The sequence below is a fragment of the Salmo salar genome, chromosome 20, assembly GCF_965601325.2.
Source record: "Salmo salar chromosome 20, fSalSal1, whole genome shotgun sequence".
In the NCBI taxonomy this organism is placed as follows: Eukaryota; Metazoa; Chordata; class Actinopteri; order Salmoniformes; family Salmonidae; genus Salmo; species Salmo salar.
Window position 1 is genome coordinate 59,390,124 of NC_138310.1, and position 17,730 is coordinate 59,407,853.

Below are 17,730 nucleotides of genomic sequence, written 5' to 3' on the forward strand. Positions count from 1 at the left end.
ACAGACAGACAGACAGACAGACAGACAGACAGACAGACAGACAGACAGACAGACAGACAGACAGACAGACAGACAGACAGACAGACAGACAGACAGACAGACAGACAGACAGACAGACAGACAGACAGACAGACAGACAGACAGGTATAGTACTGACTCATCGTACCTGGGAAGTGGGAACTAACTAACACCTGTTCATCAACACCTTAACACCCACATAGAATGAATGCTCCACACACCAAATCAACACCGTTGGGTCATACACCTTAACACCCACATAGAATGAATGCTCCACACACCAAATCAACACCGTTGGGTCATACACCTTAACACCCACATAGAATGAATGCTCCACACACCAAATCAACACGGTTGGGTCATACACCTTAACACCCACATAGAATGAATGCTCCACACACCAAATCAACACGGTTGGGTCATACACCTTAACACCCACATAGAATGAATGCTCCACACACCAAATCAACACGGTTGGGTCGTACTAATAGATTGTGTTTTTCTGTGTAGTTGGGATCAGACTTTTTCTCTGGAAGTGTGATGACTGTACGTAGTTCTTAATTATCACATAATTAAATTCTAAAGGATCTATAAGAAACATTTAAGAACAAACATTAACCAAGGCACTACACGCACCCACACAAAGCCAAAATATATTATTTTGAATTCCATCCTTTCATACACTATTAAAACCTTGTTGTGAGGTTGAAGTTAACACGTTATGAAGTTAACATTTCCCATTGTCATTGGAACAATGTTAGTGACTTTGAGATGAGCCAGTGTGGATTGGCTGTAGGTAATCCTTTCACAACAGACAGAAGTTAGCCTGAAGGGTCTCTGTGAATGACCGTCTCTGAGTTAACATGTGAACTACTGTATGTAGAAGTACACCGGCTTGTCTCTAACAATGTTGTCACAACCACAGCTACCATCACCAGTAATCTGTGTCTTTTAAGTTATGTATAGCTTATCAAGGGATCTTCTTATAGCTGAGGTCAACTATTTAAACACTAGCATTCCAGAGCTGCTACTACGGCAAGGTGACTACAGTAAGCATTAACGAAAGCAGCATCAAAGCTTCTGTCATTAGGAGAACACCTTCATTGGGCTAGCACACATCCCACATGTTGTTTGTCCCTTCAATAGGCAGTAATGGGCCTTCTAACTGGAGGCTGTGTGACTGGCTGTCTGCAGGAGAACAGCCTCACTGATGAATAATTTGTCTGTTTGTGTCTGAGTGACACAGCAGGGTCTGTATCAGGGGGCTGCTGTCATGTTTTCCATATGAGAAGGCTGTCAGGATCGACATCAAGGCTGCAGTAGGACTCCTGTTCCAGCAGCGCGCCCAGTAGACCTGTCACTGTGCCCTCAGCCAACCACGGCCCGGACACCTGTCTTAGCCAACCACGTCCCGGGCGGCCCGGACAGCCCGAACGCATGTAACAGCAGCAGCCATCAGCTAGTCTAATCTGACACCTAGTCAGATGAATGATTATCTTTCAATCTGACTTTCTAATTCCTTGACATTTTAATGCCATCATTTCAGCGGTTAATGTCAGTGCTGCGGTTGCACCTGTCAGACATATGAACCAGAACCTGCCTGAAGCCAATCAACACATCCTAAAATGTTCTGGAGCCAATCAACACATACCAGAATGTTTTGGAGCCAATCAGCACATCCCAGAATGTTATGGAGCCAATCACCACATCTCAGAATGTTATGGAGCCAATCAGCACATCCACTCAGAATGGCTTACTGACTGACTGGCTTGCTGACTGGCTGGCTGACTAACAGACAGGCTGGCTGGGTCAGCTAAAAGAAAACCATGTTGGGATCCTTTGACTGGGAGCAGCTCCACACATGGCTGCCACTTTATTTCCACCAATACACAGGATCCCACTACTTTCACCATTATCAGGCGAATCGATACTTGTTGTGGGTGCCAAAAAGCAGCCTTTTCCCATAGGGTTCTGGTCAAAAGTGCTGCACTGTGTAGGGAATAGAGTGCCATTTGGGATGCAGATTTGATGTTTATCTCTAATTGTAGTGCTTGAGAAAGAAGGTCTGTTATCTGAAGCATTGAACTCTTTCTTCCTTCCGCTACATATCATCTCTCACAGACTCACTTGTTATTTTGCAGACTTGACCTTAGGTTCCTGTCTCTGAGTAAATGACAGGCAGTAATGAATTCACCTGCTATGGAGTAAGAATAAGAGGATCTGACGAAGGCATCAAGGTATTCAGGCGTACCTTAATTAGTACTTATCATATCTGTTGCATTTAGCTGAGCTAAGTCCTCCCTCCAACACACACAGACCCATGTTAGAAAGGACACAGCATCAACTGGCCACCGCCATTAGGCAGTATGAAGCCTCACAGTCAGCTTCCATCCCAACACTATCGCCTCGCAGGGTGGCAGACAGACAGCTTCCAAAACCTCACAGCCAGATGACTCCAATAATTGCCATTGTCTGAAAAAGCCTGAGAGGAAATAATGAAAACCAAAGCCGTTGTCCATATTGTTTGGTAATTAGGCAGCTGAGTGATTTGCATAGTGGTCACTTGATAGATAAAGGCGGCCCGGGAAGTGACGGGATATAAATGAGTTGTTTTGCAGACGGCAGATGGTGGATATCACAGGGAGAGGAGATCACACTGGAAACACCACACTGCTGCTGCTGCCAGCTGCTACTGCTGTACTGTAGTCTCAGCTCTCCTCCTCCTCCTCCCTCTCTCTCTACCTCAACCTCTCCTTCTCTCTCTCTACCTCTATCTTCTTCTCTCCCTTCCTCTCCCACTCTCTCTAAATCCCTCACTCTCTACCTCCTCTCTCTCTCTCTCTCCCTCTCTCTCTCTCTCCCTCACTCTACCTCCACCTCTCTCTACCTCCACCTCTCTCTACCTCCACCTCTCTCTACCTCCACCTCTCTCTACCTCCACCTCTCTCTACCTCCACCTCTCTCTACCTCCACCTCTCTCTACCTCCACCCCTCTCTACCTCTCTCCATTTCTCTCTTCCTCACCCTCTCCCTCTACCTCCTCCCTTCTCTCTCTGCAATTAAGCTATTCACAGCTTCTTCCTGCTCAGAGAACAGCTCAGATCTAGTCAATTAATTCAATGTAAATGAGAGGATTCACTCCCATGTCTATTCACTCGATGACCCCTTGATAATTTATATCAAACAACACTTCAGACTAACATTCATGGACCTGGGTGTGAATGTGAGTGAGTGAGTGAGTGAGTGAGTGAGTGAGTGAGTGAGTGAGTGAGTGAGTGAGTGAGTGAGTGAGTGAGTGAGTGAGTGAGTGAGTGAGTGAGTGAGTGAGTGAGTGAGTGAGTGAGTGAGTGAGTGAGTGAGTGAGCGAGCGAGCGAGCGGGTCTGCAGTAGTATAGGGGCAATACAGAATAATGTCAAAAGTAAATGGAGTGAATGAGAGATAGAAAATAAAAATACCCTTGACTTTGTACTGTATTGATCATGTATTTGCAACAACTATACTGTAAACCCATATCTGTGTGTACTCTGTATGTGTTTTATGCAGTTGTTGTCATCTATATCATGTTGTCTGTAAATGTTTATGGTTTAATATATTTAATGCGAGACAAATTACAGTGAAATACCAAATAAATGAACTGAACTGAGCCTGGATAGACAGAAACTGCAGTATCTGTCTATCCTGGAGCTGGGTAGATGGGATGGTTGGGGTGAGGGGGTGTTTGGTGTCCATGGTGACAGTGACGTGCGTATCGTAGCATGTCGTGTCATGGCGTACCTCTCTGAGGGCGGGGTCAGTGATGCTGTCCAGGCTGACGGAACCCTCGTAGGTCAGGTGGTGAAAGACATTGAGGGCGCGCACCGCCTCGGGCCCGCGCTGCTTGTAGCCGAAAATAAGGTCAACCCACTGATGCAGCTGACACGACACAAACTCACTTTCCAGGGCCTGTCAGAACACACAGACACAGGCAGCAGGGTTAGAGGGGAAAGGCACCCGGAAGCATGAAGACACACACAGTAAACACACAATATACATAACACACACAACACAACACAACACGTGCAGGGTGAGTAGAGGACAAAGGCAGCCAGCAGCATAAAAACACACAGTAAACACACAACAATACACACATCGGAAACAATAACACACACCACACAACCCAACACTAGTTACACTACACACACAGTCAATGTTACTGTACATACAACTGACAACATCACTGCACTGCTCAAAACATAAACCCCACTGCACTAGTTGTTGTAAAACAGGAGGAAAACTACTATTGAACCTAAAGCATTCAGTGATAATATGGAATCCTGAGTTTTGATAGCAGCTATTCTCTCTCCAGCCAGACTGTGATAAAAACTCCATCCCAAATAGCACCCTATTCCCTATATAGTGCACTACTTCTGACCACGGCTCTTAGCAAAAGTAGTGCACTAGCTAGATAGGGAATAGGGTGCTATTTGGGACTAAGCCTAATAAACAGGATGAGCCTCAGGGAGCCTGTTTAATGTCTCCAGTCTGATATCAGCCAGGTATCATGTTTCTTCTCTGTCTATTAAAAATAATGACTAGCTATCTTTCTCATGGAGCTGTTCAATACTAATGGAGATCCACTTTACTGTAAGCCGTGTGTGTGTGTGTGTGTGTGTGTGTGTGTGTGTGTGTGTGTGTGTGTGTGTGTGTGTGTGTGTGTGTGTGTGTGTGTGTGTGTGTGTGTGTGTGTGTGTGTGTGTACGGAGAGGAACATGGATTTCTGATGGGAGTCTTAAGGGTGTTTTAGATAAGATATCAAAGAGTATCTAACTAGATCACTACAGTATTCCTGTAATCTTACACTGGCCCCTATGGCAGACAAAGTTACTGTTGTGTTATATCACTATGGTAGACAGTGTTACTGTTGTGTTACATCACTATGGTAGACAGTGTTACATCACTATGGTAGACAGTGTTACTGTTGTGTTACATCACTATGGTAGACAGTGTTACTGTTGTGTTACATCACTATGGCAGACAGTGTTACTGTTGTGTTACATCACTATGGTAGACAGTGTTACATCTCTATGGTAGACAGTGTTACTGTTGTGTTACATCACTATGGTAGACAGTGTTACTGTTGTGTTACATCACTATGGTAGAGAGTGTTACATCACTATGGTAGACAGTGTTACTGTTGTGTTACATCACTATGGTAGACAATGTTACATCACTATGGTAGACCGTATTACTGTTGTGTTACATCACTATGGTAGACAGTGTTACTGTTGTGTGACATCACTATGGTAGAGAGTGTTACATCACTATGGTAGACAGTGTTACTGTTGTGTTACATCACTATGGCAGACAAAGTTACTGTTGTGTTAGATCACTATGGTAGACAGTGTTACTGTTGTGTTACATCACTATGGTAGACAGTGTTACTGTTGTGTTACAGCACTATGGCAGACAAAGTTACTGTTGTGTTATATCACTATGGTAGACAGTGTTACTGTTGTGTTACATCACTATGGTAGACAGTGTTACTGTTGTGTTACATCACTATGGTAGACAGTGTTACTGTTGTGTTACATCACTATGGTAGACAGAATTACTGTTGTGTTACAGTACATCAATTTGGTAGACAGTGTTACTGTTGTGTTACATTACAATTGTAGACAGTGTTACTGTTGTGTTGCATCACTATGGTAGACAGTGTTACTGTTGTGTTACATCACTATGGTAGACAGTGTTACTGTTGTGTTACATCACTATGGTAGACAGAATTACTGTTGTGTTACAGTACATCACTATGGTAGACAGTGTTACTGTTGTGTTACATTACAATTGTAGACAGTGTTACTGTTGTGTTGCATCACTATGGTAGACAGTGTTACTGTTGTGTTACATCACTATGGTAGACAGTGTTACTGTTGTGTTACATCACTATGGTAGACAGTGTTACTGTTGTGTTATATTACTATGGTAGACAGTGTTACTGTTGTGTTATATTACTATGGTAGACAGTGTTACTGTTGTGTTATATTACTATGGTAGACTTATAGTGCTTATGTTATTATTGTTCTTATTGTTGACCCAGTGGTCGCACACTACAACTCTAGCAGCAGATATGCATAAAGACATGCTGCAGGACTTTACACTCTCCCTCCCACAGGACAATAACAGCCTCTACCAACAGAGTGGAGCTAGCTAGAGCGCACAGACAGAGCTGAACACAGAGGGAGCTGAACTAGCCATGGGGCATGTCACCACGATTGAATCTGGCACATGCAAAGATGGGAAATGGAGGGAGGAGGGGTGGAGGGAGGGTGGGAGAGGGAAGGAGAGAGAGAGGGAGAGAGAGAAAGAGAGAGAGAGAAAGAGAGAGAATAAAAGGTAAAGTAAGAGGGAAGCAGAAAATGAAGAACGCTATAATAAGATCTGAGAGCAGGATGAGTGAGGACAGTGACGGAGAGTGAAGATGATGATTCTCTAGGTATCCATCCATGGATTCCGCATGTATGCTAATATCTATATTACAAGATAAGAGGATAAGAACACTGTGCAACACCCCCCCCCCCCCACTGCCGAGGCCTGGCCCTCCACCTCCCTCCTCTCTGTGCCACCCCTCCACCTCTCTAGGCCACCCCTCCGCCTCCCTCCTCCTCTCTGTGCCACCTCGCCACCTCTCTCCTCCTCCCTGTGCCACCCCTCCACCTCCCTCCTCTCTGTGCCACCCCTCCACCTCCCTCCTCCTCTCTGTGCCACCCCGCCACCTCTCTCCTCCTCCCTGTGCCACCCCTCCACCTCCCTCCTCTCTGTGCCACCCCTCCACCTCCCTCCTTCTCTCTGTGCCACCCCTCCACCTCCCTCCTTCTCTCTGTGCCACCCCGCCACCTCCCTCCTCCTCTCTGTGCCACCCTTCCCCCTCCCTCCTCCTCTCTGTGCCACCCCGCCACCTCTCTCCTCCTCCCTGTGTGCTAGGTTGATGTAGATGTAGCTGACCAGGCAGTAGTGGAGGAGAGCAGAGGGAGAGAGCAGAGGAGTAGAAGAGAGCTGAGCTTACTGAAAGGTCACCTCTGCTCGCCGCTAACCCCCGCCCCAGCCCCTTCCCATCACCACCCCTACCTCCCTCCCCCCAGCTCTGTCACTCCTGCTGAAAAGGTAAAGTGTGTTCCTACCCCATACCCCCCATCCAGAGCTCACGTTCTGTCTCTGTGTGTGTGTGTGTTGCTCAAAAGGGGCCTGCAGGGAGAACAGGGTTGTCCTGGGCTCACACACACACACACACACACACACACACACACACACACACACACACACACACACACACACACACACACACACACACACACACACACACACACACACACTTAAATGATGATTGATGAGTCCAGCATTAGGTAACATTATAGGGGACACTTACGGGCCCTGTCCTTTAGTGACATCACCGGGGTCAGCTGCAGATTGTGTTAGTATCGAGCAGTGCACACAGACACACAGAGTGAGGGGGAGAGGGAAGAGGGAGGAGGAGAAGGGAGAGGTGGGGGGTAGGAAAGAAGAGGGGATGATAGAGGAGGAAAGGAGAGGGTGGTACAAAATGAGAGGACGGAGGAGAAGACAAGGGTGACAAAAGCAGGAGAGGAGAAGAGGAGAGGGTGGGAGGAGCGTGTTAGGTAGAGGAACAGAGCAGAGGGTGGGAGATAAGGAGAGGAGGAGAGGCGTTTAGGTCCTCACCATCCGGTTGATCCTGACAAAGTCCTCAGGCTTGTTGGCCCAGGGAGGCAGCTCTACATCACACACCATGCTGCCATCCTCCCTCTGGCCCAGGTGGTAACCATTACTGTTACCAAACATCTCCGGCAGGTAGTAGAACTCTGGAATCAACTCCTGTTGGAGACAGGCATTACCACATTATTATACACGTTATTATACTACATTATTACACGTTTTATTACACATGGCAGGTAGTGGGATCAACAAGGGGATGAGAAATGTAAGGAGAGTAAATGGACTGTGTATGTGTGTGTGACTTCAGGGGGAAAGGTAATACAAGCCAAATAAACAGCAGGCCACGGGTGTTGAGAGGTGCTGTAACAGTTATTTCAGTGGTGTGTGTGTGTGTGTGTCAGTGCAGAGGTGTGGTGATGAGGTCAGGACCTCAGCACAGAGAGGAAGAAATAAACTCTCATGATCCTCCCTGGTGTGATTCCAACTTCAGATAAAACAAACAACTAGCTGACCCTGGAGAAACCCTTTAGCCCAGTGGTCACCAACCTTTTCTGAGTCAAAATGCAAGCCGAGATCTACGCCTTCTTTTTTTGAAACATAAAGTAAAAAATGTAAGCTTATGCATCATTAACCTAATAAAAACAGGTCTGTAGGGATGACATCTGTGCAGTTGGCCTAATTCATTATCACAGCATATTAGCTATGCTTGGTCTGCCAGTATGGTTCTTCTCAGATCACATTATATTTCAAAACTCGAGCTACATAAACAAAACAGCTCAGTTGTTGTATTACTTGCGAGGCAAAGATGAGCATACATTTAAATATGACCTTTTTCATTTTACCCAACTAATGGTACCTGCAACTGATGGTCGGTCTCAGTGGAGGAAGGGAGAGAGTAGCGGAGGGTGAGACTGACAAGAGAGAGGGGACACAGTCTTCCACCTGATGGGCGAAACTTGAGAAGCAATGCATTATTTCTCCCTCATGCACAAATTCATGTTGTTGTTCCTATGACCAGAGAAAGTGAAATATTCCTCGATATTAATATAGACGAGCTGCTAATAATAAAAACACAGGCCTATCAATACACTTGGCTACTCATTCATTTCAGTTGCTGTGCAGATTGTAGTGCGATCGTTGTCCCCATGTGCAGTTGCAAACCGTAGTCGGGCTTTTTTATGGCGGTTTGGGAGCAGTGGCTTCTTCCTTGCTGAGCAGCCTTTCAGGTTACGTCGATATAGGACTCGTTTTACTGTGGATATAGATACCTTTGTACCGGTTTCCTCCAGCATCTTCACAAGATCCTTTGCTGTTTTTCTGGGATTGATTTGCACTTTTCGCACCGAAGTACGTTCATCTCTAAGAGACAGAACGCGTCTCCTTCCTGAGCGGTATGACGGCTGCGTGGTGCCATGTTGTTTATACTTGCGTACTATTGTTTGTACAGATGAACGTGGTACCTTCAGGCGTTTGGAAATTTCTCCCAAGGATGAACCAGACTTGTGGAGGTCTTGGCTGATTTCTTTGATTTTCCCATGACGTCAAGCAAAGAGGCACAGAGTTTGAAGGTAGGCCTTGAAATACATCCACAGGTACACCTCCAATTGACTCAAATGATGTCAATTAGCCTATCAGAAGCTTCTAAAGCCATGACATCCTTTTCTGGAATTTTCCAAGCTATTTAATGGCACAGTCAACTTAGTGTATGTAAACTTCTGACCCACTGGAATTGTGATACAGTGAATTATAAGTGAAATAATCGGTCTGTAAACAATTGTTGGAAAAATTACTTGTGTCATGCAGAAAGTAGATGTCCTAACCAACTTGCCAAAACTATAGCTTGTTAACAAGACATTTGTGGAGTGGTTGAAAAGCAAGTTTTAATGACTCCAACATAAGTATATGTAAACATAAGTATATGTAAACTCCAAAATAAGTATATGTAACTGTAGTTGCCATCACACTCAGGCCAGGTCCATCTCCAGTGAGACTACTGTGCAGGCGTACTAATAACAGAGTGATAGCATGGTAATAACATAAATATAGGGATACTTAAAACCTGAACTGAACAATCTCCCACCCTTCTTTAAAAACAAATAAAACATCAACAACATAATTAAATGTCCCAAGTATTATTTAAATTACCCATTACAAATGGGTTGTGTGACAAAGTTTTTATTTGTATTACTCAAGCTGCCACTTTCCATTACTGATTGCCTGTAGGAGCACAAGACCGGATCCTCCCTTTTTAGTCAGGCAGTCACCAAGCTGTTCCTTTGTGGCCGACCACAGAATTCGCTGGATTCTCTGTGCTTGAATAAGTTCCTTGATGCTGCTAATCTCAAGACAAAGTATTTTCTCTGTGACAAACTTGGTTGACTTGACAGCATCAACTAGGGAGTTGCTGTCAGTGACACAAACTACAGGTAGAATGTGCCGTTTTGCCTCAGCAGTGGTAAGCTCTGAAAACAGAGTTGCCAGAAAGATGGCATTGTCAATTCCATCCGCAAGAGCAAGGGTTTCTCAAGCAAGTGTGCTTCGGACTACCCTTCTGATCCTTTCTGACTGCCAACAGATGGTGAAAATCTTCCTTTTTCATCCATTAACACGATTAGATGTCCACCTTGTGTGCCTCCATCTGTAAGGTTCCCTAGGGAAGCATCACTGAAGATAGTCATATTTTCCAACATGCTGAAACTTTAGAGTCACTTGTTGTGATTTCAGTTTACGAACAACTTTGTTTGTCTCTTGAATGGTTTATACAGTGGGGTGTTTAGTGTTGGATGCCAAGTTGCAGCCATCAAACATTACATCAGGTCTACTCTGTCTAGCAACCCATAGAATTTGACCCATCTTTGACCTCAATTGATCAGCTTCAATTCCACAGAGCGGGGAATTGCTTTGTACGGCTCTTGAAGAATCTGTGTGGATGGGTTGAAGATTCTTGATATAGCTTTCCTGTTGCATCAGTATTGGTCTGTCAACTGTAATAAACTCTATGCCAACATAACAAAAATGATCATGCTCCTCACGGCCGACCTGGAAAACAGCTTTGAGGTGTGGAATCACAGTAGCAAAGGTCTGTGAGCCACCCCAGATAAAGTCATCAACATGACAGGCAAGTACTCCAGTCACATTGCAGTCTTGATCAAGCCAATAGAAGACTGCAGGATCCACTTGTGACATTTTTCCACCTGTATTCAGCATTGTTGCCTTGACTTTGTTGTACCAGTAGTGATGCATCTGCCAGGCTATACACACTTTTTTAGTTTCCACAGTGTTCTTTCGCTCTTAGCTTCAGGCGGAGGTCAGCTGTGAATGTCCCTTGACAGCTCTGTTCCCTGCAAAAATGCAGATTTGATGTCTATGGAATGAAGTTTCAATTTTTTTCTGGCAGATCACTGACATCAGCAATCTGAGTGACTCTGAGGCGCATGTCGGTGAGTGTTTTAGGTGTTCTTTAGCAGCCAGCTCCTCAAAACCTCTAGCCACTAAACGTGCTTTTGGCACCATTCCAGGTAAGGATTCTTTAAGGGTACACACCCACCTTGTTGACACATCTGAGTCAGCTGACCTGTTGTTTACCAGAAAGTGTAGCTGGTGTAGCTTTTCCTGCTCTTCCAATGACTGTTGCTGTGTGTGGAATACCACTTTCTCTGTCCATGTATTTAACAGTTTGTCCAGTTGCAGATTAGAACCACCATGTTGTCTTAATACATGTGGCTGTTGTTGAACGATTTCCTCATTTAAAACCTCAACAGTATTACCTGTGTCATGGTTGAAGCTCTCTGCTCCATTTCCTGTGTCAGTTTCAGTGTCCATATCCTTGGATGCAACATCTGGTAGGTTTGTGTCTGTTAATGTGTCCTTTTTGTCATTTTCAGTAGGAGGCTGATTCTCAGCAACAGCCCCTCCATCTTGTTGATCATTTACTTTCCGCAATCTTGAGTGATGCATCCTGACAATGATGTCTCTGTGCCTCACAAATATCACCACACCATCTTGGCCAATGACTACTCCCTGTCCTTTCCACTCGACAGTCAATTCGTTTGTAGTACACTTTGTTTCCAGTCTCGTACTTCTCATCTGTGGGTAGAAGCTGTTTCAAATCAAATCAAATCAAAAATCAAATCAAACTTTATTTGCCACATGCGCCGAATACAAGTGTAGACTTTACCGTGAAATGCTTACTCACAAGCCCTTAACCAACAGTGCCGTTTAAGAAGAAGAAAATATTTACCAAGTAGACTAAAATACAAAGTAATAATAAAAAGTAACACAATAACAATAACAAGAGAGCACCGGTGCATAGGTAACAAACAAACAGTGAGTAGCAGCAGTGTACAAAAGGGAGGGGGGGGGGATCAATGTAAATTGTCCGGTGGCGATTTTTATGAATTGTTCAGCATTCTAATGGCTTGGGGGTAGAAGCTGTTGAGGAGCCTTTTGGTCCTAGACTTGACGCTCTGGAAAACAGTCTATAACTTGGGTGATTGGAGTCTCTGACAATTTTATGGGCTTTCATCTGACACCGCCTATTATACAGGTCCTGGATGGCAGGAAGCTTGGCCACAGTGATGTACTGGGCCACTCACACTACCCTCTGTAGCGCCTTACAGTCAGCTGCCGAACAGTTGCCATACCAGGCGGTGATGCACCTGATCAGGATGCTCTCGACGGTGCAGCTGTAGAACCTTTTGAGGATCTGGAGACCCATGCCAAATCTTTTCAGTCTCCTGAGGGGGAAAAGGATTTGTTGTGCCCTCTTCACGACTGTCTTGGTATGTTTGGACCATGATAGTTCGTTGGTGATGTGGATACCAAGGAACTTGAAACTCTCGACCCGCTCCACTACAGCCCCATTGATCTTAATGGGGGCCTGTTCGGCCCACCTTTTCCTGTAGTCCACGATCAGCTCCTTTGTCTTGCTCACATTGAGGGAGAGTTTGTTGTCCTGGCACCACACTGCCAGTTCTCTGACCTCCTCCCTATAGGCCGTCTCATCGTTGTCGGTGATCAGGCCTACCACTGTTGTGTCGTCAGCAAACGTAATTATGGTGTTGGAGTCGTGTTTGGCCACGCAGTCGTAGGTGAACAGGGAATACAGGAGGGGACTAAGTACACACCCCTGAGGGGCCCCAGTGTTAAGGATCAGCGTGGCAGACGTGTTGTTGCCTACTCTTACCACCTGGGGGCGGCCCATCAGGAAGTCCAGGATCCAGTTGCAGAGGGAGGTGTTTAGTCCCAGAGTCCTTAGCTTAGTGATGAGCTTCGTAGGCACTATGGTGTTGAACGCTGAGCTGTAGTCAATGAATAGCATTCTCACATAGATGTTCCTTTTGTACAGGTGAGAAAGGGCAGTGTGGAGTGCGATTGAGATTACATCATCTGTGGATCTGTTGGGGCGGTATGCGAATTGGAGTGGGTTTAGGGTGTCCGGGAGGATGCCATTAATGTGAGCCATGACCAGCCTTTCAAAGCACTTCATGGCTACCGACGTGAGTGCCACGGGCGGTAATCATTTAGGCAGGTTACCTTCGCTTCCTTGGTCACAGGGACTATGGTGGTCTGCTTGAAACATGTAGGTACTACAGACTTGGTCAGGGAGAGGTTGAAAATGTCAGTGAAGACACTTGACAGTTGGTCCGCGCTTTAAGTACACGTCCTGGTAATCCGTCTGGCCCTGCGGCTTTGTGAATGTTGACCTGTTTAAAGGTTTTGTTCACATCGGCTACAGAGAGCGTTATCACACAGTCATCCAGAACAGCTGGTTCTCTTGTGCATGCTTCAGTGTTGCTTGCCCCGAAGCGAGCATAAAAGGCATTTAGCTTGTCTGGTAGGCTTGCGTCACTGGGCAGCTCACGTCTGGGTTTCTCTTTGTAGTTTTCAAGCCCTGCCAAATCCAATGAGCGTCAGAGCCGGTGTAGTAGGATTCAATCTTAATCCTGTATTGACGCTTTGCTTGTTTGATGGTTCGTCTGAGGGCATAGCGGGATTTCTTATAAGCGTCCGGATTAGTCTCCCAATCCTTGAAAGCGGCAGCTCTAGCCTTTAGCTCGATGCGGATGTTGCCTGTAATCCATGGCTTCTGGTTGGGATATGTACGTACAGTCACTGTGGGCACGACGTCATCGATGCACTTATTGATGAAACCGATGACTGAGGTGGTGCATTCCTCAATGCCATTGGATGAATCCCGGAACATATTCCAGTCTGTGCTAGCAAAACAGTCCTGTAGTGTAGCATCCGCGTCATCTGACCACTTCCGCATTGAGCAAGTCACTGGTACTTTCTGCTTTAGTTTTTGCTTGCAAGCAGGAATCAGGAGGATAGAATTATGGTCAGATTTGCCAAATGGTGGTTGGGGGAGAGCATTGTATGCATCTCTGTGTGTGGAGTAAAGGTGGTCTAGGATTTTTTTTCCCCCTTGGTTGCACATGTGGATATGCTGGTAAAAATTGGGTAAAACTGATTTAAGTTTGCCAGCATTAAAGTCCCCGGCCACTAGGAGCGGCGCTTCTGGCTGAGCATTTTCTTCTTTGCTTATGGCCTTATAGAGTTGGTTGAGAGTGGTCTTAGTGCCAGCTTCGTTTTGTGGTGGTAAATAGATGGCTACGAATAATACAGATGAGAACTCTATTGGTAGATAATGTGGTCTGCAGCTTATCATAAGGTACTCTACTTCAGGCGAGCAATACCTCGAGACTTCTTTGATATTAGACATTGCGCACCAGCTGTTATTGACAAAAAGACTCACACCCCCAGAGGTAGCGTCTCTGTTCTGCCGGTGCATGGAAAATCCTGCCAGCTCTATGTTGTCCGTATCTTCGTTCAGCCACGTCTCGGTGAAACATAATATGTTACAGTTTTTAATGTCCCGTTGGTAGGATAATCTTAATAGTAGGTCATCAATTTTATTTCCCAAAGTCTGCATGTTAGCAAGAAGAATGGAAGGCATTGGGAGTTTACTCGCTAACCTCCGAATTCTCAGAAGGATCCTCGATCTGCATCCCCTTTTCCGGCGCGCTTTTCTTCAAGCAAAAGGTGTGGATCTGGGCCTGTTCCAGTGAAAGCAGGATATCCTTCTCATCGGACTCGTTAAAGGAAAAAGTTTCTTCAAGTCCACGGTGAGTAATCGCTTTTCTGATGTCCAGAAGCTATTGTTACGCTCGTCAATTGAATGAGACCAAGGTGCAGCGTGGTAGGGGTACATTTTCCTTTATTAACAATGACACCGGGAAAAACAACAAAATACGAAAACAAACGTAAAGCTATATGCAGTGCAGAAAGCAACTGCACACAAACAAGATCCCACAAACTAAGGTGGGAAAAAGGCTGCCTAAGTATGATCCCCAATCAGAGACAACGATAGACAGCTGCCTCTGATTGGGAACCATACCCGGCAAACAAAGAAATAGAAAAACTAGAATGCCCACCCAAATCACACCCTGGCCTAACCAAATAGAGATATAAAAAGTCTCTAAGGTCAGAGCGTGACAGTTATTTTTGGTCATAAGAGACGGTAGCAGCAACATTATGTACAGTCGTGGCCAAAGGTTTTGAGAATGACACAAATATTAATTTTCACAAAGTCTGCTGCCTCAGTGTCTTTAGATATTTTTGTCAGATGTTACTATGGAATACTGTAGTATAACTACAAGCATTTCATAAGTGTCAAATGCTTTTATTGACAATTACATGAAGTTGATGCAAAGAGTCAATATTTGCAGTGTTGATCCTTCTTTTTCAAGTCCTCTGTAATCTGTCCTGGCATGCTGTCAATTAACTTCTGGGCCACATCCTGACTGATGGCAGCCCATTCTTGCATAATCAATGCTTGGAGTTTGTCAGAATTTATGGGTTTTTGTTTGTCCACCCGCCTCTTGAGGATTGACCACAAGTTCTCAATGAGATTAAGGTCTGGGGAGCTTCCTGGCCATGGACCCAAAATATCGATGTTCTGTTCCCAGAGCCACTTAGTTATCACTTTTGCCTTATGGCAAGGTGCTCCATGATGCTGGAAAAGGCATTGTTCATCACCAAACTGTTCCTGGATGGTTGGGAGAAGTTGCTCTCAGAGGATGTTTTGGTACCATTCTTTATTCATGGCTGTGTTCTTAGGCAAAATTGTGAGTGAGCCCACTCCCTTGGCTGAGAAGCAACCCCACACATGAATGGTCTCATGATGCTTTACTGTTGGCATGACACAGGACAAATGGTAGCGCTCACCTTGTCTTCTCCGGACAAGCTTTTTTCCGGTTGCACCAAACAATCGGAAAGGGGATTCATCAGAGAAAATGACTTTACCCCAGTCCTCAGCAGTCCAATCCCTGTACCTTTTGCAGAATATCAGTCTGTCCCTGATGTTTTTCCTGGAGAGAAGTGGCTTCTTTGCTGCCCTTCTTGACACCAGGCCAACCTCCAAAAGTCTTCGCCTCACTGTTCGTGCAGATGCACTCACACCTGCCTGCTGCCATTCCTGAGCAAGCTCTGTACTGGTGGTGCCCCGATCCCGCAGCTGAATCAACTTTAGGAGACAGTCCTGGTGCTTGCTGGACTTTCTTGGGTGCCCTGAAGCCTTCTTCACAACAATTGAACTACTCTCCTTGAAGTTCTTGATGATCCGATAAACGGTTGATTTAGGTGCAATCTTACTGGCAGCAATATCCTTGGCTGTGAAGCCCTTTTTGTGCAAAGCAATGATGACGGCACGTGTTTCCTTGCAGGTAACCATGTTTGACAGAGGAAGAACAATGATTCCAAGCACCACCCTCCTTTTCAAACTTCCAGTCTGTTATTCGAACTCAATCAGCATGACAGAGTGATCTCCAGCCTTGTCCTCGTCAACACTCACACCTGTGTTAACGAGAGAATCACTGACATGATGTCAGCTGGTCCTTTTGTGGCAGGGCTGAAATGCAGTGGAAATGTTTTATTGGGGATTCAGTTCATTTGCATGGCAAAGAGGGACTTTGCAATTAATTGCAATTCATCTGATCACTCTTCATAACATTCTGGAGTATATGCAAATTGCCATCATTCAAACTGAGGCAGCAGACTTTGTGAAAATTCATATTTGTGTCATTCTCAAAACCTTTGGACACGACTGTACACAAAAGTAAAAAAGTAAGTTGCAGAAAACGCAAAAAATAACAAAATAGCACAATTGGTTGGGAGAATGTAAAACGTCAGCCATATTCTTCGGTGCCATTTTTCTATCTGTTTACGCAGAGCCCTGCGAATTCTGTCTGAACACTCTGTTTCAGTGAATGCTTTTCTCGCTGCATGTAGTGCTGAAAGGTGCTGTCCCACCCATGCACTCACACTGATCCCTTTTAGTGCTGGTGGCTTGTCAACCAGTACAGAGGGAAGATTAGGGTTCTGCCCAAACACTAGTTGGTATGGGATGTAGCCATAAACATTGTGCATTGAGTTTTTTGCCATCAAAGCCCAATCTAGGGCTGTTTTCCAGTCACATCCATTGTCTTGCTTCACTTTCAGCATGATCTCTGTGAGTGTTTGTCTCTCCAGAAGTCCATTGCTCCACGGACTGTATGCAGCAGTTGTCTATACAGTGCCTTGCAAAAGTATTCACCCCCTTGGCGTTTTTCCTATTGTGTTGCATTACAACCTTTAATTTAAATCGATTTTTATTTGGATTTCTGGTAATGGACATACACAAAATAGTACAAATTGGTGAAATGAAATGAAAAAAAATTACTTGTTTAAATTGTTTATTTTTTTTTCAAAAACGTTAAAGGGGCGCATGCTTATGTATTCACCCCCTTTGTTATGAAGCCCCTAAATAAGATCTGGTGCAACCAATTACCTTCAGAAGTCACATAATTAGTTAAATAAAGTCCACCTGTGTGCAATCTAAATGTCACATGATCTGTCACATGATCTCAGTATATATACACCTGTTCTGAAAGGCCCCAGAGTCTGCAACACTGCAAAACACTAAGCAAGGGACACCACCAAGCAAGCGGCACCATGAAGACCAA

The 17,730-nt window shown here is 45.1% G+C and overlaps 1 protein-coding gene across 2 annotated transcripts in view; it reads right to left on the bottom strand.

Moving 5' to 3' along the window:
* The window catches only part of LOC106580977 (neurobeachin), a 313,133-nt gene that overhangs the window by 18,829 nt on the left and 276,574 nt on the right, over positions 1 to 17,730 (bottom strand). For both annotated transcript variants that reach the window (XM_045703701.2, XM_014162593.3), the window contains 2 exons: positions 7,733 to 7,885; positions 3,794 to 3,961 (listed from right to left, as the gene is read on the bottom strand). In XM_045703701.2, coding sequence (XP_045559657.2) covers positions 3,794 to 3,961; positions 7,733 to 7,885 — 321 coding nt within the window. The remainder of the gene's footprint in view (positions 1 to 3,793; positions 3,962 to 7,732; positions 7,886 to 17,730) is intronic.